Source organism: Cyprinodon variegatus, unplaced genomic scaffold (genome assembly GCF_000732505.1).
Source record: "Cyprinodon variegatus isolate N-32 unplaced genomic scaffold, C_variegatus-1.0 Scaffold90, whole genome shotgun sequence".
NCBI classification, from domain to species: Eukaryota; Metazoa; Chordata; class Actinopteri; order Cyprinodontiformes; family Cyprinodontidae; genus Cyprinodon; species Cyprinodon variegatus.
Window position 1 is genome coordinate 1,548,774 of NW_015150543.1, and position 21,939 is coordinate 1,570,712.

The 21,939-nt window shown below is 38.0% G+C and overlaps 1 protein-coding gene across 9 annotated transcripts in view; it reads right to left on the reverse strand.

Moving 5' to 3' along the window:
• The window catches only part of lrba (LPS-responsive vesicle trafficking, beach and anchor containing), a 243,521-nt gene that overhangs the window by 208,210 nt on the left and 13,372 nt on the right, over positions 1–21,939 (reverse strand). For all 9 annotated transcript variants that reach the window (XM_015373646.1, XM_015373651.1, XM_015373653.1 and 6 more), the window contains exons 2-7: positions 10,623–10,854; positions 6,136–6,236; positions 5,051–5,146; positions 2,594–2,715; positions 1,788–1,914; positions 884–1,003 (exon numbers count right to left, since the gene is read on the reverse strand). In XM_015373646.1, the coding sequence (XP_015229132.1) occupies positions 884–1,003; positions 1,788–1,914; positions 2,594–2,715; positions 5,051–5,146; positions 6,136–6,236; positions 10,623–10,854 (798 nt within the window). The remainder of the gene's footprint in view (positions 1–883; positions 1,004–1,787; positions 1,915–2,593; positions 2,716–5,050; positions 5,147–6,135; positions 6,237–10,622; positions 10,855–21,939) is intronic.

Genomic DNA, 21,939 nt, shown 5'->3' on the forward strand with positions numbered 1-21,939 from the left:
GTAATTTCAAAGAAAACATGTCATTTCAGAACGACACCAAGAATTTCTATGCCCTCCAATGTGATAGCATTGTAAGGGGTTGGGTTGCCTTTTTATTTTTTTTTTTTTTTTGCACATACCAAGTGCAATTCTTAGCAGTGCTTATTCCTAAAGCAGAACACACATACACAGAGCCATCAGAGCAGCCCAATACAAAATATACAAGCAGCACAACATATAAATATACATTGGAGAAAAAAGCTGAAATCAAGTTGTTTCAGAACCTCCCAACAAAACTCCCTGATTTACAGAATTTATTCCTGTGATTCTGATAGCACTGATATCTACGCTGTGTCTGAAACCATGCAGATACTGTATTATGATCAATGCAGAGACAAACAGGGTCCGATAAAAGTTGAGTGAAAGGGGTCCTGAAAATATGTAAACAAAACCAAAATGTGAAGCATTTGGTTTCCTTAGCCTTTATTCTGCTGGCAACCATTCCGTTTACTAATGGCAGAGAAAGTTCTGTGATACACCTCACATTTTAACCATGGGGAAAATGATGCATCCTGACATAGCATTATCAGAATAAAGCTGCAAAGTTAAAGCCTTTACATCATGAAGGGTTTTGAAGAAATTCAGCTCAGAAAATGCATCAAATGATAAAACAGAAGAAGCACTGGTCAGTCCATCATTCAATAAGAGATAAATAATATATACATTTTAGGAAAGCCTTCATAAAACTATCCTCTCCCTTCATAACTATGGACTACTTAAACATTTTTTACAATAAATTCAAACTATAGAAAACCAAGTCTTTATTTTTAACACCACTAAATATCCTCTTAAAGCACCATTTAGATGTTAAAATCTACAGACTAAACCAGTTTTTGCGACTTACATCGCTGGTGTTGACGAACCAGGCAATATCTCCAAAGGAGGCCAGCTCTCCGTTCACAAAGCAGCTTATTTCGCTGTTTTTCCATCGATTGTAGACGTGAACCAGAGTCACCATGTACCACTGCAACAAAGAACAGCTTTTACATTTCAACACAGTAGCCTTAAAAATCTATTAAATATTCTAATAACTTCTAATTAAATAACCTATTTCTATCACATTTCAGAACTTTGTCTTAAGGTAAGATCTCACCTAATTGTGTTTTTTTAGTAGTCTCTGCAGTTTACCACTGAGGTTATAAGATGGTTTGAATCAGCTAAAGTTAGCTTTTGGTTGGCTGGTATATAGAGGTGCTGCCTTCCTCAGGTGAGACCTTAGCCAAAGGTTTTATCTGACTGAGTTGGTGTTCATACAGTGTGCAGCGACTGGAGGGAGCAATGGTTTGGATATTCACTTCTACTATCATTCCTCTACTCCCCTCTGGTTCTGCTTCTGCTCAGAGACATTCTAACAAGGTCTTAATATGTTTGTAATGATGTTTGTCTGTGTGGATAAGTAGTGTGTTGCACTGCCTGATATAGTCATAGAATTGTTTAAAAACACCATTTTGTATCCTGCCTTATAAACACTTCAAAGCAGAAGATATGCTGAAGTTATCTTAAATTATTTAAATTAAACTCTATAATTTTACCTTAGAAAACAGAAAATGTACAGATTTTCCCTTCATTTAATTGCAATCTCTGCAGAAGCATGTTTCTCGATCTCACACCCATTATCTCAGTATCTAGTTGAAACTGTTGTGTGCATCCATGGGATTTATTTATATACAGTAAAAGGTCTGTTCTCTAATTAAAATGACTTTTTTTTTAAGCCAATGAACGTTTAATTAGTGTGATTATTTCCATACCTTCTGTGGTTTGAAGTCGTACTTCACACAGTGCTGGAACCCTTTACCCTTTGATTTTAATGAGGTCACTATCAAACAGCCGCCCACAAAGTGTGCAGAGTAGCCCATGCCTTTACTGGTGCGGAAGCTGCAGAGAAAAAGAAAACAAACAGAGAACACAAACGTACAACTGTAGCTGGTGTGGGAGGCTTTACATCATCATGCTGGCTCTATTAAATAGTAAAATAGGGAACCAGTCGCGATAAATCAGACATTTTAAAGTCAGGTTGGAAGAATTCAGAAAGGAAAAATAAATAATTCCTGATTCTTATGGGCTTTGTCACATTCTGTTTCCCAATCAGATGACACACTTTATTCATATCTAGTCCATTAATCCGCTTTGAAAAAGCTGAGTTTGGATTACTAATAATCATAAAGTTGTCATGTTGGGTAATTTCACAGAGACTCTTGGGTTAGTTTTAGATAGAGATGTAAATTATCTGTGATTGGAAAAGAATACGATAAAAATAATATCACTTTCGCCTCAAAAAAGGGTATTAAAATAAAAACTATGGCCTGCATCTAGACTTATTAACCTACTGCAGAGGCATGTGGGAGACGGTCCACAAAGCAGACACAGCAGCAGGACTTCAACTAATCTGCAGCAAATTGCCTAAATCATCTCTGGGACATTTAGAGAGTACTATAAGCTGTCCATTTATACAGTTTGTCGGCCAAAATAAAGTCGCTGTAGAGGTGAGTTGTCCTTTAAGTTGCATTTGAACATATTTCTCAGGTTTGGCGACCTGTGTGTTTCTGTTACCTACCAGTATAGATAAGGCTTGTCTTTGTCGACGTTGATGTTGTTTAGAGGATCCATTCGGATCCATGTGTGGAATGTGAATCCATTCTGGTACGGCCATCTGGCAATGGGGGGTAGAGCTATAGCCTGTTGGAATATCAAATATAAAGACATTTGAAAAAAGTACAGACTTCTAAATTAACGTTCAAAAGTTTTTTTTTAATATGATCACACAAAACTGTTTTTATCCAGGGATATGTTCACACTGCAGGTCTTAATGCTCAACTCTGATTTTTTTTTATTGTCGTATCTGATTGTTTATGTGGCTGTTCAGTTTCCCTGAAGTGACTCGCACGAGCAGAAGAACAATAACAAGACATGTCAGAAGTCCGTGTCAATGGGTGGATTTAAAGCTTTTGAACAGTGGAAGTAGTCGGATGATACAGCAGACAATGCAGAAAAGGAGAAAGAGAGCTAAGCTATTAATTACTGCTTTCTGCGGCAGCGACATCTCTGAGGAGGAATGCTTGGGTGCAGCGTACCTGTTATGGTATGACCCCTCAGGTTTCTTGTGGATTGTTGTATCTATCCAAATATTTATCAATTCCAAAATTTCAGTATCCCTCCACTGCACACCTCAGTCTACGCTGTCATTCATGTTTGTTCTGTTGTAACTGTTTTTGTCCCCGTGCTGTCAGTACAGTGACACTGTCGTCATACTAATGGTTCACTTGGCTGTTCAGAGGGCAGTCACATTCCATAGGATCTAACCTGTACATGTATCAGATTTAAAACCACATACAAATGTAGCCCAGATCGGATTCCATGTGACCTAATATGAGAGAATCTCACCCTAGTCACTTCAGGGCAAAAGAAATAAAAAACAAATTGGATTTGGGCCCCAATTTTCTGCAGTGTGAACATGGCGAAGGCACACATTTAGCCTTGGCTGTCACATTTATATCAGTCTAACAGAAAACCTGTCATCCAAACCAGCTGGAGCAATTGGCCTAAATCAGTGAACCTACTCTGGTTCAGATGCAATGTTCTTTGATTAAAATAATTGACATTGGCCACATTTAGTATACTGCTAACCAACAAGGCCAAAATGTCACACCTCATTGTATTTGACCATACATGTGGTATAAAGAAAAAATTTAGCTTGTGGATTTGGGCAGCTAAAAGTTTCAATCTGGTTTGAAGATGTCCCGTTTGGAAGGAGCCTTCATTTCTTGGTTTTACTGTAGACAGTGACACATGTTTAAGCTGCTTCCAGTTCATCACATGTTCAATCCTGGGTGGTTCATAAACATCTTAACAGTTTCTCATTCAAAATGACTTTCAGATATTCTTCCATCCATGGATAAGCACTTGCAATCTTCTAATTGGCCTGAGTGTGCTTTTTGTGTGTTACAGTTCCATTAATTACAATCGTGTTTACTAAGGTTTCACAATGATAAAACTTAATTTCCGCTAGACTTGATCTCAGAACAAAAAGGTATATAAAAATAGCATATAATGCTTTGAAGTGTGGGGCCTTGTGTCAATCTTACAGAAAGAGGAAGTTACCAATATTTGGGGTGTTCAGGGCATGAGGAGGAAGATCACATCTAACAGAGATCTAAGCAATTTTTCTACTACACATTTTTTCTTCTAAATGTCACAATTGAAATAACACATTTAAGATGTTTGCCTTGGTTTTAATTAGATAATGAAGCTTCAGTGAAGATTGTAAGTTGAGGTAAAATAATATTTGCAAATATTTATTGGCAAGGAAAACTAAAAGTTGTCAAAATTCCATAAAAGAAAGAAAGTATATGCAACCAAAGCAGAGACTCCATAAAACAACATTAAGGGATTTACATTGCCACATTGCTCAGAATAGACAGGCTATAAAACGCCCACATTTTAAAGATTTTGCATTCAATTGAGGCACTTCCTCTATTAGAGAAGAATTAGACTCTACATAAAAGTGCAGAATAAAAAGTCCGCAGATAAAGTTTTTAACATGAATCTAAATCAAATAAATTAGACCTTCTATTTCATCCCTTTATTAGTGGGAATTATGTTCACTTCAGTGTAGAAGACAGTGAAGATGTGGGAGGGTGGCAGAATAATAGCTCTAATGAAGTGTAGATGCATCAATATCTAGCTCAGCTGGTCACTGCCAGCTTCTCTGGAGAAATGCAAAGTCCAGATGTTGATTTTAAAACTACAGCAGCTTTCATCGTCACACGATGGGAATATGTACAGAGTATGGTATGATGACTGGGCAAAGCAAGGTAAAAACGCTCAAAGAAATACAGCTACCCCACAGCCCTCTCACTCAAAGGGTTCAGGGAAGCATGGCTATTTAATGTAATCAGCAGTCACCAAACATGTTACCACAGCAACCATACTCCATGTGACAAACCCAGACTACATTATGGCTCCTACAGTACAATAAAAAGTTTAAAGTCACCTTCCAGTGGAAAATACTTACCGCTGCATTTTTCCCAGGAAAACTGAAGAATGAGTCTGGACCGTTCCTGTGAGCCATGTGCTTTAGAACGGCCAACAGCTTTACTGCATGAGGCGGCTGGGGGGAAAAAATTAAAATAAATGCATCTCTTAGGGCTGGGAGGAAAGATATAAGATTTTTTTTTTTTTTTTTTGCAAGAGATATAAGAATATGTTGACTGTAATCTACCTCTGGAAAAATACAAGAGAGTACCAATGAATGAATTGTTTAGGTTACACATTTCTTTCTATCAAAATAAATAAGGGTGGCTATGTAGCCTGTTAGTTTTGTTTTTAAAGTTCAGTTATTGTAACCAGCAAATAGAGCATCCCTACAGGCAGCACATACAGCTTGATAAAACCCCTCAGCAATGACAGACTTGGACAGTTTTTCACCATGCATTTCAGCATGAATGCTACTCACAATATTTTTTCCCTCATCAAGGTGCCTTTAAGTTTACTCCAAGTTGACATTTTAAAAATGACTTCCAATCCTGTGGAACCATTTACCTCTTGAAATTAAATCTGCCCACAGCTTGGATCATTTTAAATCGCTTCTTAAAACTTATTTTTATTCTTCGGCTTTTAATTGAAGCAGTGTTTCACATTCTGTTTTGTAAATTGGTGGTGTTGTCTTTCCTGTAAAGCACTTTGGTGCAGTTTTATACCTGTTTTTAAAGTGCTATATAAATAAATTTGACATTGACATTTGTATAAACCAGAGGTTGTGACACTACTCCTTAAATGATTTAGTCAAATCATTAAAGGACGTCAAGGACTATTACCCAGAAAACCTCAATATTTTCTGCTTTTCAGGGTTTTAGTGTAAATCATATAAACAAAAAACTGGCTTGAAATAAAGGTTTGAGTTTTATCTTAAGGAAAAACTACCATTAATGTCATGTCTCTCTGGATCCAGCTCCTAAGATAAGCATGTGATATCTGACTGTAACTCTCCGACTAGTCCCATATTGGCTGTGATAGGGTAGAAGTTTAAACCCTTCTAGCACATTCCTCATGCGGGTCCAAAGAACAGAGACAGATCACTGCATTTTGACTCTAACTCACCCACTGGCCCTTTTCCCCTTGCAGCTTGCTGAAGAAAAGCTTTAGCTCTTTCACTGTGATGCTGTAGCTGGCAAGCACACCCAACATGTCCACCAGCAGGTCTGCAAAACACACACAGAGCAGAGGCTGGAGATCAGAGCTGGAAACGTACAAGGATTAGACTCAAACAGGAGCGGATGAAACAAAAACAGACAACTATGGAAAAATAAACTTAAAATGTCTGTGGGTGTGTATGTAATAAAAAGGTAAAGATTTCAAAGGAATGTAAAGCAAGCAGGTCTCCAGCTCTCAAAATGATGATTTAAAATGGGACACCCCAGGAGTCCCAGCTGCCATGGAGCATCTTTCATGACTCATTACAAACACCTGATAAGCAGATTTAAACAGATTTTATTTTGTTAGATGTGAGTTACTCATAGTTTGTTATCCACAGGCTGGTTAGCAGTATCAAGGTATACTAAGGGGTTGAACAAAAAAAACATTTCTAAAGTACTGAGGTTTACTGTGATACTTACCTGATGATTTGGTTATTAGATAGATAAATGGAATAAGTCCTATCCCACTCCCTGCTGTGCACTGCTAGTCAGATTACAGGTTACCGGTACCTTCTATTACACCTAGCGATGTAAGCAAATATCCGATGTAGAATTAATTGTCGATTTGTTTATAAGATTAAAATCGGTCCCATCTGATCATTTAAAACATCAGCTTAAGAGCTATTGCTTCTGCTGTTGTAGAGTTACAGCCCTACAATAAGGGTACATCCTCCAGTATTTGCAAGAGAGCGGTATCTGAGCAGAAACATAAATCAGTCCGGTGTTCAATCCAGGATTATTTACTCTGTTTGATGGCGACAAGAATGAACTTAATGCAGTTCTGTTTGTAAAGACACTGCTCAAAAAAAGAAACATTCAAGTAACACATCCTAGATCTAAATGAATGAGAATATTCTCATTGAATACTTTGTTCTGGACAAAGTTGAATGTGCAGACAACAAAGTCATAGACAAATCATCAATGGAAATCAAAGATATTAACCAATGGAGGTCTGGATTTGGAGTCACACACAAAATTAAAGTGGAAAAACCCACTATAGGTAGATCCAACTTTGATGTAATGTCCTTAAAACAGGTCAAAATGAGGCTCAGTATTGTGTGAGGCCTCCATGTGCCTGTATGACCTCCCTACGAGGGAATGCTGCTGAGGAGATGGAGGAGGATCTCCTCCCAGACCTGAACTAAAGCATCCATGAACTCCTGTACAGTCTGTGGTGCAACATGATATCGGGGAATGGATTGAGACATGGTGTCCCAGATGTGCTCTATTGTAGTTAGATAGAAGAGAGGAAATTCAGGTTTAATTGTTAGCTGATTGAGAAAAATCTGTCAACTTTAGATTACCTCATTAATTATTATCGAATAAGAGGACACATTTAGGTATGTGGAAATACAAAGAAATGTTCCTGCTAAGCAGCCTACAGCTGGATACTGTAGCAATTAACCTGACCAACTAGGTAATATTAGAATTTACATTATTTCTACTCTATAGACATGAACGAAAGGTGTGAAAGTCAGCAAAAACCATTTCTGCTGTATTTTATTTTTTATTTTTATGGACTAAAATAAAGAACAAAAATCAGTATCACCATAATAGAAATACTTGTTGATTTACTGTTAAACGTTATAGATTGTTTTAAATTGAAATGGCAGCATTGAGATTAAGTGCAGTCATGATTTAGACCCAGCAATAGCTGGGATCTGTATAAATTGCAGGAACAAAACATTTTCAGCTAAATAATCAAATAAATGCAGTTTAATGGAGACATAAAGGCCACAGAAACACTTCATTCTACTGGCCTATAATCAGCAATGCTCAACCACTTGTAGCTAGAGCCATACAATCTGGACATAGTTAATCAAGCAGTGGTGCAAAATGCTGCTCTGATACTTGAGTGAGATTTGTACAGTGTCCCCATGTCAACACTAAAAAATAAAAGCATGCAGCTCTGGAAGATGAGAAGTGAGGGGAAAAAATAGGTTTCATACAAAATTCCCCAAAATCATTGTCGGTCTACTCTTTAAAATATTTATTAAGTTGCTTCAGCTCCATGTAGAAGTCTAATTTCAGCAGCATTTCTAGCTTACATGGTGGTGAATTATTTACATAAACAAAGCTGTAGCTTTTATTGTAAAGGGAACTGTTAGCCTGTCTATGTGTTGGTACAAACTGGCCTCCTTTTTCTCTCAAGCCAAAGTTATCTTTGTAGTGGTGGACTTTAAACTCTACTAACCTGGCATGTTTTTGTTTTTTTTTCAACAAGCCACACCTCTGTGCATCTAGCCTGGCCCTTTGGTAACAGTTTCTAAATCTCTTTAGCAAAATCCTTTTCTTTCCAGGACCAAAAGTATGCATTACAGACCATGTTCACAGTACTAAACCAACCTTCTTTAAAACTAAAAACACAGTTTCCTTTTATTTTACACAGGACCCCTCTTCTTTAGACAACTATTTAAAGTAAGGGCAATAATTGTTAATTTGTTATGACAGAATAATTTCAAATGTGGAGTAATACAACCTCCTTCACAGCAGGTGGGCAGCAGTGTACGCAAACTTTAAAAAAACAATCCTTTCATCCATCATGCCTTGAATATGGTAGGTTGTCACATTATGACAAACTAACAAAGTAGCATATGATGATGTGTTCAAGGGGTTTTCAAATCAGTTTACTCAAGTCTGGGGTTGGTAGCTCACACTGAAGCAGGAAAAAGCTAAACATAACGTATTGGAAAATCCCCCAACAAAATGTACACATAAATCCTGCTGACAACTTTTGACTCTCCTCTCTTGGCCAACAAAGACATTTCTGATTCTGAAAACCTTAGTTTTGCAGTTTACCATTTCCAAACTCTGGAAAGATTCAACTGCTTTGCAATGCGGACCTATCTGCCTCTCTCCCTCGACTCTGGTCACAGGTTTCTTTTGCATGTCAGTTTCTCTGCAGGATTGAAAATATCTCAGCGACAAAATATTGATAAATGTTTCATATTCACTTTAACTACCGGTAGTTTAATATTCCTCCCGGGTGTCTCTCTCTCTTCAGAGACAAAGAAAGATTTGGACTCCATAGAATATAAAAAATGTGTTGGTTTAGATTTTCAGTCATCCAGGTCATAAGTATCCCAAAAAAAGGTAAAAAAAAAAAGAAAAAGAAAAAAACAATCCACTGGACTTTGGACCAGGAAGCTTTTTCAATTCAAAATGTCACGAACAGCGTCAAGTTTGAGATTTTATACAGTAGCCCATCAAAACCTTGTTTTTGTTTTGAAAACATTCAAATTGAAAACGGACGACTGGGGCCACCCCTTTGGAATGGGGGTTGTTTGGCTTTTTTTGTTTGCCTGCAAAGACCCATACCCGTCTAAGACTCTGAAAGAAGGGTCGTTAAGCTTTCACAAGACACATCAACTCGCTTTACCACAACATCAAACCTGTGGATACCCAAACTGGAGCTGGCAGCAGAACATAACAGCAAGAAGATTAAATACAAAAACAACGCCATCCCATATGCTGCTGGAGTCTCTGAAGAGGATTTTCTCTAAACACAAAATCCCAGTACATTTCAAACCGAACAAGACCCTTAAACAGAGACTAGTGCATCCTAAGGACAAAACCCCCAGACCAAATATGAATGGAGTGGTATATGCTGTTCATTGCAGTGAGGAATGCTCTGATCTTTATATTGGAGAAAACAAACAACCTCTTCACAAACGCATGGCCCAACACAGGATAGCGACCTCCTCTGGACAAGACTCTGCAGTACATCTACACCTTATGGACAAAGGACATTCTTTTGAGGACCAGAATGTTCACATTTTGGACAAAGAGGAGGTTTAAGGGGGTCATGAAGGAACTCATCTATGTTGAGAAAGAAAAAAAACAACCTTAAACAGAAGGGGTGGACTCCGATTTCAGCTTTCAAAAACCTACAATGCAGCAATTTAGTTAATCCCTTCCTGCTATCATTGCACCCCCAAACCCTGCACAGGAGAGCAGAAGACCATTCAGAAGACTATTCAGCCAGGACAACAATTCCTTTTAACGACCCCCCTTTCAGAGACTTAGACAGGTATGGGTCTTTGCAGGCTAACAAAAGAAGCAGCTTGACCCCCATTCCAAGGGGTGGACCCAGGCGCCAAATTTCAATTTGCCTGTTTTCAAAACAAAAACAAGGTTTTGTTGGGCTACTGTATAAAAACTCAAATTCAACGCTATTCCTGACATTTTTAATTGAAAAAGCTTCCTGGATGGGAAGCGAAATGTCTTCAAACTTGGAAACAAAGTCCAAGGATTGTTTAACCTTTTTTTGTTATAAAATATGAAAAAAAGCCTAAAGCATTAGATTATCTGGTCCTTCAATTGAATTTCACAAAATTGTCTGAAATAAATAGTGGTGAAACAGTTCTTAAAAAAAAACTTTTCCCCCAGTACCTGCAATCATGTTGTCAGTTGCAGCTATTCTGTGCAACACCTGCTGGATTAGCCCCACTTCAGTGCACGCCTGCAGGTTTCGTACACTTTTCTTTAAGATGGCAGTGAAGATGCTCCAAATCTCAGCCTGACAGGTTGGTTCACACTTGTCCAACAGCTCCACCATGCACACGATGCTCTCCGGCTCCTGGATGATGAAGTTCATTTCAAGGTCAAACTGACCTCCAACCAACTGGAAAGAGATTCAAAAACAAACATGTTACATTATTTAATTAGTATGAAATAGAAAATAAGTTATCAATACAATAATTTTCCAAAATACTAAAGTATTTTTTCTTTTAAACTAGTGATTAAATGGTCGTAAAATAAAGGGCAGGAAAGAAATAGTTATTTTTGTTTGCGTAGCAGTAAACTATAGAGGGTTCAAATTCATACATAGTGATAAACAAAGAGCATCAAATGCAAATAGTGATGTTAGTGTGCCAAAGCAGGATATTCAGACAGAAATGCGTATTAAGAACAGAACCTAAGAGGTCTGCCGAACTGCAGCTGGCTTTGGGAAACTAAGTGCAGCTGAGACAGCCTGTCAGACACAGCTCTGGGCTGCAGTAGCTTATAGTCAGTTTGTTCCAGAGAGCACATGCAGCTGAAGCAGTCATTTTAACCTTCCAGTGACATCAATACATTGTTTTCCATATCATGTTTTTTAATGCTCCATCAGGACCAAAGTAGCAGGTTTAATTTCTTCGATCAGCTGTTATCATACACCTAAAATCTACAGCCCACTAACAGAAATGAAACATCAAGGAAGCTAGGGCCAGACTGATTCACCTACTGCAAAGTGGTAATGTTCTTTGTGTCTGAAATGAAATGTATGAGGTTTAAATGTCATAATTTCTCATGTCTTAATAGCTTGGATGACATTTTTATTACCTACCCCAGCTAATAGAAAAAGATAAGGCAAATAACAAGGCTGATGTCAAATTAATTATGTTAGTGCCTTCAAGATCCACTTATGTGACACCATAATGGTTTAGTTTAATACAGCAAGAGGAATATGGTCCATTAAGTAGAAAGAAGAGAAAACATCTGCATGTGGATCCATGTGTAAAAGAAAAATGCATGTTGCAGAGAGATAAAGCTAAAAATGACAGCTAGAAAAGAAAAGTTAAGTTAACCTTATGAGTAAGGTCACTCAGAGCTGCTTCTAGACACCATGGGGGGGCGATAGCTCAAACGGTGCTGGCTTTTTATTTAAAAGACTGAACTTCTGGTGTCCTCATCTCTGTGTGTAAGGTATTGTCAACATTCTTGAATAACCAATGACCCATTGTCCTACTGATATTTGAAGCCTCAACAAAATCCTTTCAAAGACTGCAAATGCAATGATAGGTAGGTAGAGGAAATGAAATTGCTTCCAGCAAAATTAGTAACTTGATGTCTTCAGTTGTGTACAGATATATATTTTTCTGCACTTAAGTATTTCACTCATCTGCACACGGCTTACTGCCTGAAATACATAGTCAGAGAGTTGTTTTGAGGGACTCCTTTTGTTCTCACCATTTGCCACTGCCGTTTATTCTACACATAATGAATTTTGATATATTAACAATTAGATCAAACACTGACTTGATTTCAATTCGTCTCAACGTCTATTCAATCTCTTAATGGGAGATTGTAAACGTTGCAAATATTTTAGTTTTTTTCATTTAATATTTTTCTTATTCAGAAACCTAATCGATTAATCTATGAGGTTGTTCTATTTTCTTTAAGCAGTCATTATTTAATACAACAACTTTCAAATATATATCATTTAGTTCAGCATATCGTGAAAGAAAAAGAAAAATGTAGTCCTTCATGTTATGACCTGACCCTATCGATATAGGAAACAACTTTTTTTTTTTTTTAAATAGCAGCTTATCAACTAATTATTAGTCGATCAATAAGATAAAATTTAGATCAATTCAATTGATCAATCAAATGTAACCATAGTAAATCACACATTTACTATGGTTACATCTACAAAACACAGATGCAGTCCATCTTCTAAAATCACCAACATTTTCTAGAATTAAAATAAAAAAAAACTACTGTAATTGAATATTTACATCATGCCTAATATCACAAGAAACCACTAAAGAGGAACACTTGGCAACCTGGCATGTAGACCTTGAACTCTTCCAAACTCATCTATAAATCACCGACACTTCATGTAGTAACTTGGTGCTGAATACCTCCAAGTGTCATTACCAACTGCTAGCTGCCATTTTACCACAGTAGGTGATTTATGTGCCGACACTGCAAACAAGTCCTTCATCCATCACATTCAGCTGACTGAGGGATGACACACAGGGGGCCAATTCATCTGTGACACAAGAGTCACACTGCAGGGACATCCGCCTGGTACTGAAGCCAGGATAATTGGGCTGATTTTGGATCCATTTTGTCACAGTCTACAAACAGGAAGGTGTCCTGAGTTACAGATGAATAGAAAAATGACAGTTTGAGGTTCTGACTCTTGAAACCTGAACCTTGTGCTTCACCACAACTACTTTAGCCTCATTAATCTCACTTGCAATACATTTTAGTCTGTGGCTATCTATGGATAAGTTCATCTATTAAATTGATAGTACCAAATGTCAAGGATAAATCATGACCGTATAACTACATTAAAAAAAAAAAAAAAAAAAGAAAGAAATAACGGCAATTGCAAAGCGACACCACAAACTGCTTTTACTCATCTAATAGCTTTAGCAAATTAGCATGCCAAACACCAAGCAATTAATAACTAAAAAGTAGTGTGCCAATGCCATTTTTTTGGCCCCAATACCCGATACCTGGCTGTGCAGTATCGGCCGATACCGATACCATCTGTTTGAAATTGTGTGTGTGTATGTATGAAGAACTGCATACTACTTGGATGTAACATAATTGCCATCATGGCTTTGTCAGACATGGTTTGAGATTATAACCATGTGACCTTGATCGAAATCATGCCTGGATTGGTATTTCTCTTGATTCATGTGTTGCTGAGTAATCATCGTGAGTTCTGTTGCGTGAGCAGCAGCCATCCCGGACCTGTGAATATGAGTGACTGGAGAATATCTACACAAAAATGCTCTCTCCAGGAATCACCTCCCTGAACCACATGGCTTCGGCACCATCAACAAAGGCCTACTTTGTGGGTTCAGGAAGGGATGATGCAAGGCAGCTTGAAGTTAAGACAAAGTGCCTCTTTTAGCAGCTAATCTGTACAGAGCAGAAACTTATCTTTGTACGCTGATGTTTAAGTGTTGAAACTCTGTATTTTGGTTTTGAGAGTTCTCCGACTTTGTTCAGTCTTCAGAAGTGGCATGATATGCTGACATCACAAAATCGGCGGCAAAAACCAGACAGGGAGGGGTGGCTCTCCTTTCAAGGCAAGTCATTTTCTTCGAGGTTGTAGGCTTTAAAATTTTGTTTTTCTTCCATAGTTCTATAGGCATTACTCCCAAATGTTTGCAAATAGGTAAGTCTGAAATGCTTACAAAGCATGATATAGCACCTTTGTTATTAAAGTCAATACTCTTATATCGGCCTGCCCCAAAGCTGTTCATCTGAGAACGAGAACAGAAACACGAGACTAATTTCCTAACCAGAGCCAGTAGTAGAGGATGACAGATCTCTCAATTGTCTCATAAACACTTAGATCATCATCATAGGGCCTTAAAAGGGGATATATTAGGATACAAATGTCACTCAGTGGTGGTTAACCCCTTTTATTTAAGGTCACATCATTCCTTTAGTGTACAATTTCTATGGAGTTGTTATAAAGAGCGCTTGAGCTTATTTGAAAGTACTGCTGTTTTAAAAAGCAGCTGGCAAGCTACGAGGAGCCCGACTGTTAGCTGTGACTGCAGGCTCTACCTAAGCTTATGGCTGTACTAATTAAACTAAAATGAACTCATTTTGTAAAATAATACACAAATTCACAGCATTGTCTTACAATACTCAAAAATATTGTATTATTTTGTACCAAAGGGAACGATTATAGCTTTAAATAAAAACAGTTTGATATATTTTTTTGTCTGTTTTCTCTGTTTTTTTTTTTTGTAAATACCAAGAAACTAGTATTTTTATCCAAGATGAGCATACTGAACCTTGGATAAAAACCTAATCTGAGCTGCAAATGCAAAGTTAATGTCTCACTTTGCATACAGAAGACCTCGTTCCAACGAAATATTCTAACTGGTGTTTGCCTTTAAACATAAAACCACAACTAATAGTCTTGGATATCTGTAGGATGCTATCTTCACACCACCTTCAAGAACACATTTTAATTTCAGTTTCAAATTAACTGCGCTGGAAGACACCAAAGAAAACCCCTTTTTGATACAAAATAAAACCACAGTTTTGGTGTTAAATCCCACAACATGCAAATATGTTTATCAGAAAGCTTTTTCCAGGTAGAGCAGTCTTTTTCCACAGTCCAAAATAGGCATTTGAGGTTGGTTATAGCATGGCCCATCCCTGATTTTCCCATGTACTTCCTTGTTGCCTTTTGCTTGATGTTTGACCAATGCAGGGTATAGACTTTGGCATACTGAAGACGGACTTAAAGTCCTGATGTGGAACTCCAATAAAAGTCGAACATGTAATAGTTGTAGTAATTGAAGACATCTTTAATAGTCCAACAGACACAGCATGTCCAAATTCAGCAATCACTTAATCACTGAGGAGAACAGGAGAAAAGTTACCGGCTGCTGCAATGGAGGCTTCGTGCCCATGCCTTTCATAGATGCCAGCGATGCCAGCACCTTTATGGCAGTCAGACACAGGATCTCTGGGTAACCCTGCCTGCCTTTACTCTCCAGAGTTCTGCCTGAATTAATAATGGCAGAGCAGCTAAGCAGCCACTGGGCTGTAACACAAAGCACAAACAAGCTTCTCTCATCTCCGTGGAGAATAACACGGGGTGATGGCCAATTTAAAATCACATTCACGAATTTCAGAAGTTTGTATGAAAGATGAAACTAAAGTAAACCAACTGCTTGAGTAAACCCCGACATCCTCCTACACTCTGCAAACTCGTTATACGCAATTGGGCAGCTAAAGCATAAAAATAAGACAGAGGATGCAAAGAAGTTTTACATATGAATAACTATATCCACTAATGACTGTCCTGCTAGAATAAGAGGTATAAGATTTTCAGACTGCGGTTTAATAAAGACATTGAATATTTAGCATGTATACAGAAAAAGATTTGGGATTTTGCTGTATTTGCAGCTTTATTACACCGACAGCCATTGAAGCATGAGAGAAAGCAGCAAATGACACATTTTATAACAAGGAGAAAATTACCCAACCTAAAATAGGCCGAGAGAGTGATGCTGCCGTGCCACGGCCGCAGGGTGATGAGACACCTGTCTGTGTATTTGGGGGCATCAGGCCTTGATTTCAGACTCCAGTAAAACTGTAATTATATCCAATCAAGCACAGCACTGGCCAGATTGTTTCATCTCATGTTAAACATGGCTTCATTTTTTTTTTTTTTTTTTAAGACAGCTTGAAATACAACAGTAGGTATTGTTAAGCAGTTTTGGTTTAAAATATATCAAAAATAAGCTATATAACAAAAGAAAAGCTATACAAAAAATGTTTTAAATCTAATTTATTTTGCATAATTTCTAAAAAAAAAACTGTAGTTTATAAGATTACAACTATAAATAATATATAAATAATAAACATAAATATATAAATAGTAAAATCCTGAGTATGTCCTCTACATGAGGACTCTAAATGCCAGCCCCTGTAACTAGTCAGTAGGACTGTATTCATTTCAACATCAATTAAAGCAACAAACTGATTAATTGGGCTGGCCACTTTCCCCACAAGCCTCCATTTACACAAGCTTTTATAAATGGATTCACTCTAATAAACAATCATGTCAAATTTATCAAAGTTTAATTCATTTGGCCATTAGAGGGACTGTACTCCACGTATGAGCCACAAAAGAAACCTGAAATATGAGTCGTGATATGACAAATATCCATCTCACTAATCTGCTGATGGACACTCGTGGTGAGGAGACAAACAACTCCAGCAGGCAGGAAGGTCGACCAAATAATCCATGAAACGAGCTCCTGATATGATGGCAGAGGTTAGAGACAAGATTCCTTTCTAAGACTATAGGTACAGAAATAATTCCCAGCATAATATCTTTTCAAGCCTGATTGTTACAAAGAATTTTCCAGACAAATGGTTTAAGGTTCTAATATTTTATAAATGCATATACAGCATTTTAGTTACTACATTACAAAAAATAAACACAGACTTGTGCCTGTCAATGTGAGAGCAAGGAATTCATCTTTAACTGCAGAAAAAAAATAAGGTAGTGGATTTCAAGGAGTGACTGAGTAAAGCTTTGGGGCATTTCTATTTCATTAGTTCACAGGTTCTCTGTAAGTCAGTAAGGGAAGAAATAAACATGATGTTGCCTGAATTTCTAAACATGTCTTTTTGAATGCAACCAGCAAATGATCCAGAGTTGAAAAAAAATTAAATTCTGAACAGGAGTAGCCTGACAAAATATAAGCTACAGCAAAGGATTTATGGTTCACTAAGGAGGCATTAGGGCGCTCTAATGTTATAAATACAGGGAAGGGTGGTGAGGATCTGATCTGTTTAAAACATACACTATCAGGCAATCTAGTTTAAAGTGAAGGGTGGCTGCTACTGTCAACAGAAGGAAAAGGCCTGTCCGGAAATGGGACTCATTAGACAGTCTAGGCCTCCAAGCAGTCACTTAGTTGCTCCTGTCAACTCTGAAGCAGTCTCAACTTTGAGACATTTTAATCCTGAAAATGTAAGACAAAATAAAACACCATTAATAAGCATTCCTTATAGTGTTTTTCTGTTTAGGTCAAAGCAGCATAGTAAACTGCCTAGTGCAGAAAATGAAACGGCTCTTTTTTTAATAAATAAGGAACTTGGTTGTGGAATAGGGCAATTGTCTAATAGTCTGCATTTGTTTACAAGGGGTAGAAAATGCAAAAGAACATTTGGATCAGGGAGGTGAGGTTGGAAAGAGATAAGAAATAGTCACTAGTGAGGAATTTTAGCCTGACTTGGTAAATGAAGGACTGTAGCATGAATTCAACAATGAGGATTAGATGTTCAAATAATGTATGAAAATGTACAAAATCTCCCTAATGTAAGCAGGAAAAAAAAAGACAGATCTTTAATCAAATAACAACTATAAACACTAAATGAACAAAAGCTCCATCTTATCAAGACATTGCAGTTTGACTGAGCTTAGGTTCCTGGTAACTTGCTTATAATTCTTAGGTCACAGAGTATCACGTCTTACACTAACTCAAATCTGTGGAAAACACCAGACAAAACGCACAGCAAGTCAAGGTCTACAGAGTCAGCGCCTCGATATGAAACTAATAACCAGCAGATCTAATGTGTCTGGAAACAACAAAAGGTCAAAGGATCAAGGGTGCAGACGGCTCAGAGGAGAGATTCTCACCCTTACCCGTTTCCTTCACTATTCTTCTACCTACATAGAAAACTTCCAACAAGTTTAAAAGAATAAGCTTTAATAATTACCATCATGTGTTCTAATTCTAATTAGTTTCATTTAAATTAAAAATGATCTTTTGGTTGATGAAAAAAAAAAAACATAAATGGAGATACTCGTCGTCTCCCTCTTCATCGGGATGCAGCATCCTCAGCAGAGACCTCCACACGTAACTCTCCGCACACACCTCCTCCAGCTCTGCTGGGGGTAGTCCAAGGTGCTCCCGGACCAACCAAGAGACATAGTCCCTCCAGGGAGTTCTGGGTTACCCCCTGGACCTCCTCCCAGTAGGATCGCGCCTGGAAAACCTTTTGGGGAGGCATTCCCGGGTATCAGAAAAAGATATCCGCCTCAGGTGGCTCATTGCGATGTGGAGGAGAAGCGGCTCTACTCCAAGCCCTCCCTAATGACTGAGCTCATCAGCACATCTCTAAAAGGAGAGCAAAGCCACCCTGCAGAGAAAGCTCAATTCAGCCGCTTGCATCCAAATTTCATGACCGTAAGTGAGGGTAGGAACGTAGACCGGTAAGTGTAGAGCTTTGCCTTATTGTTCAGCTCTCTCTTCACCACTACTAAAAATGGTCATTAACACAATATGCTTCACCATTTAATCAATTCACCCATAAACTCTGTAGCCTGAAGCTTTATATTCAGCTAGATTGTTCTAATTGAGGTATTGTAAGTAAACACTTTCATCTCCACAGTTTGCACCAAGCCTCAACTTGCAGGGCGTCTGTGTTTAGAAATTGTGAAAATCTGGGAATGTGGTCCAGGAAGTGCTCTGCAGCGTATCCCAAAGCAGGAGTTCCTTCCACTTTAATAGATTTCCTGTGGTTCAGACTAAGCTGCATCACCACTGCTTCCTCTGGTATTCCTAAAATCCTGGTCAACAAAGGCACTGCTGTGGCGGCTGCCTCAAAAAATAAAGGGAATACTGAAATAACACATCCTAGATCTGAACGAATTAAATATTCTAATTGAATACTTTGTTCTGGCTAAAGATGAATGTGCTGATTGTTGTGTAATAAAAATTACACAGAAATCAGCAATGAAAATGAAATATTCTAAATGGAAATAAAATGTTTTAACAATGGAGGCCTCAATTAAAAGTTTTCTTTTTTATTCAGACTACATTACAAGCATTAAAAGACATCTATAAATCTTGATCATTTTCATGAGCAGTCTGAAGCAGCCACACCGAAACATACATTTTGTCATTACAAGCATAAATGAATTAAACAATAAGTTCTCACGGCGAGCGTAAAAATAACCTGCCTTTAATAAAGTCAGAGTGAAACCTAATAGGAATATATTTTCACAATATAAAACCTATTTTCTTTTCATCTGTAGATAGGTACAGCTGTGTTTTTTTTAAAGCCGTTATTTTGAAAGGGTGATTTTTTTTTTTTATGTAAAACTTTAAGTTAATGTACAGTATTTTAACTTTTTCGCATTTCGATCCTTTACAGTAAAATTACTTTGAAAATATAAATGATACTCTACAGTGCATCTTTATAGCAGTTATAATACTTGCATTTTTTTGGGGAGGGGTCCAACCCTAATGTAATTGTCCCTAAAACAGGTCTAAATGAGGCTCAGTATTATTATATTGCATCTGTAGGAACACAGGGTCAACCACACCAGCTTGTGGTCTCACAAGGGGTCTGAGGATGTCATCTTGGTACCCAATGGCAGTCATACTACCTCTGGCAAGCACATAGAGGACTGTACAGCCCTCCATAGAAAAGCAACCCAACACCCTTATTGACCCACTGCGAAACTGGTCATGCTGAAGGACATTGCAGGCAAGAGATCGCTCTCCACGGTGTCAACAGACTGTCATGTGGGCTCAGTATGAACCCGCTTTCTTCTACGAAGAGCACTGGGCACCTGTAGTGAACTTGCCAATCCTGGTGTTCTCTGGCAAATGCCAAGGATCCTGCATGTGTTGGGCTGTGAGCATAATCTCCATCTGTGGATGTTGGGCCCTCATACCATCCTCATGGAATCGGTTACTAACATTTATGGCCTGATGGAGAAAATTTTGTAGGTCTCTGTCAGTGCTCTTCCTTTTCCTCCTTGCACAAATGTGGAGGTAGTGGTCCAGATGCTGGGTTTTCCTATGGCCTCCTTCACATATACTGCAGTACTGACATGTGTCCTGGAAGCGCCTCCAGCTTCTGGAAACTACGCTAAGAGACAATAAACCTTCTTGCAACTGCTCGCATTGATACGCCATCCTGGATCAGGTGCACTACCTGAGCCACTTGTGTGGGTTGTAGAGTCCATCTCATTCTACCACGAGTAGTAAAGCACCACCAATATTCAAAAGTGACCAAAACATCAGTCGGAACTCAAAAGGTACTGAGAACTGGTTATTGGTCCCCACCTGCAGAACATCTCCTTCATAGAGTAGTCTTGCTAACTTTCAGCTGTTGTTTATTCCATTTGCAAGACAGCATGTAAAATTGTCAATAAAAAATAAATAAAAATTGATTGTAAATCAGTCTTGTTTTCTATGTGGACAGTTCAATTTCACAGAAGTTTAATTTAGGTTATATTGTGTTATGTGTTTCTTTAATTTTTTTGTGTAGTATAAGTATATATTTTGGTGGGGTGGGGGCAGCATCGCCACTTTGTTTTAATATATGAAAAATGGCAGAAGTTAAAATAGACTAACTGCTGCTTTGTTAGATAAGCAAAAGGTAAAGACAAAACAGATGCTTTGGACAAGTGTTGGATTTTCTTTGTCAAACATCTCTTTTTAATATTTTTTAAAGAAAGATAAAAGGTCACAAAGCTACCACGTTACAAAAATGGTAAGTTATAAAATCTGAAGCTAAGATTAAAGTTTACAAATCCACAGGAGGAAAAATGCATCTATCCAGCTTTATCGAAAAAACAGAGGGATTATGTCAAATGAATGAAGACATCTGAACTTATTCATAACAAAATCAGACAGCTGCCTTCAGGACACCAAAATCTCAAACTCTGACATCGTACAAATAACTCTAGGAAACATTTGTCATGCAATATGCAAAACTGATCATCCCAACATTCCATTCCTTTCACTTTTTTCACAATTTACTTTCTGTGATTTCTGCTGGTCTACTTAATATTTGTAGGCATCACCTTTAGTCTCATTGATTAAACTCATGGCCAGTGCTTGAAAATATTATTTTGCACACTGAACATCATTTTTGGACAATGCCTCCAACCCCATTTAGGACACTGTTGCAGAACTGCAGAGCTCCCTTAGGGACAGGTTGCTGCATCGTAGGTTCACAAATAGGGATGGGAATCGAAAACCGGTTCCTGTTCAGAACCGGTTCTGGGTGCTCCAATTCCACAGCACCGTTTGGCAGCTGGCTTAATGGTTCTCTTAACGGTTCCAGGCAGCACCAGAGTCTAGCGCTGGGCAGCATGACTTGAGTCACGTTTTTTACGCAAGTTACGTACACGGCATTCAGTAAGCAAGTATGACGGGACCAGGCATAAGTCTAGAAAAGCAAAACAAAAAAATGGCAACCCATCGGGTAAAGCTATTGAAAGTTTGACTTCAGTTTAAGGAAGAGAAAGATGGAAACAAGGTGCTTTGCAATCATTGCAAAGATGGAATTACATCACGGGAGGAAATACATCCAACATGCAGAAACACCTGCACACTCAACATGGCATACTTTTTAACGAATGCTGTGTTTTTGTTGCTTTCCTGACAGAAACTAAAGTTAAGACCAGCATGGAAGGCAGCTC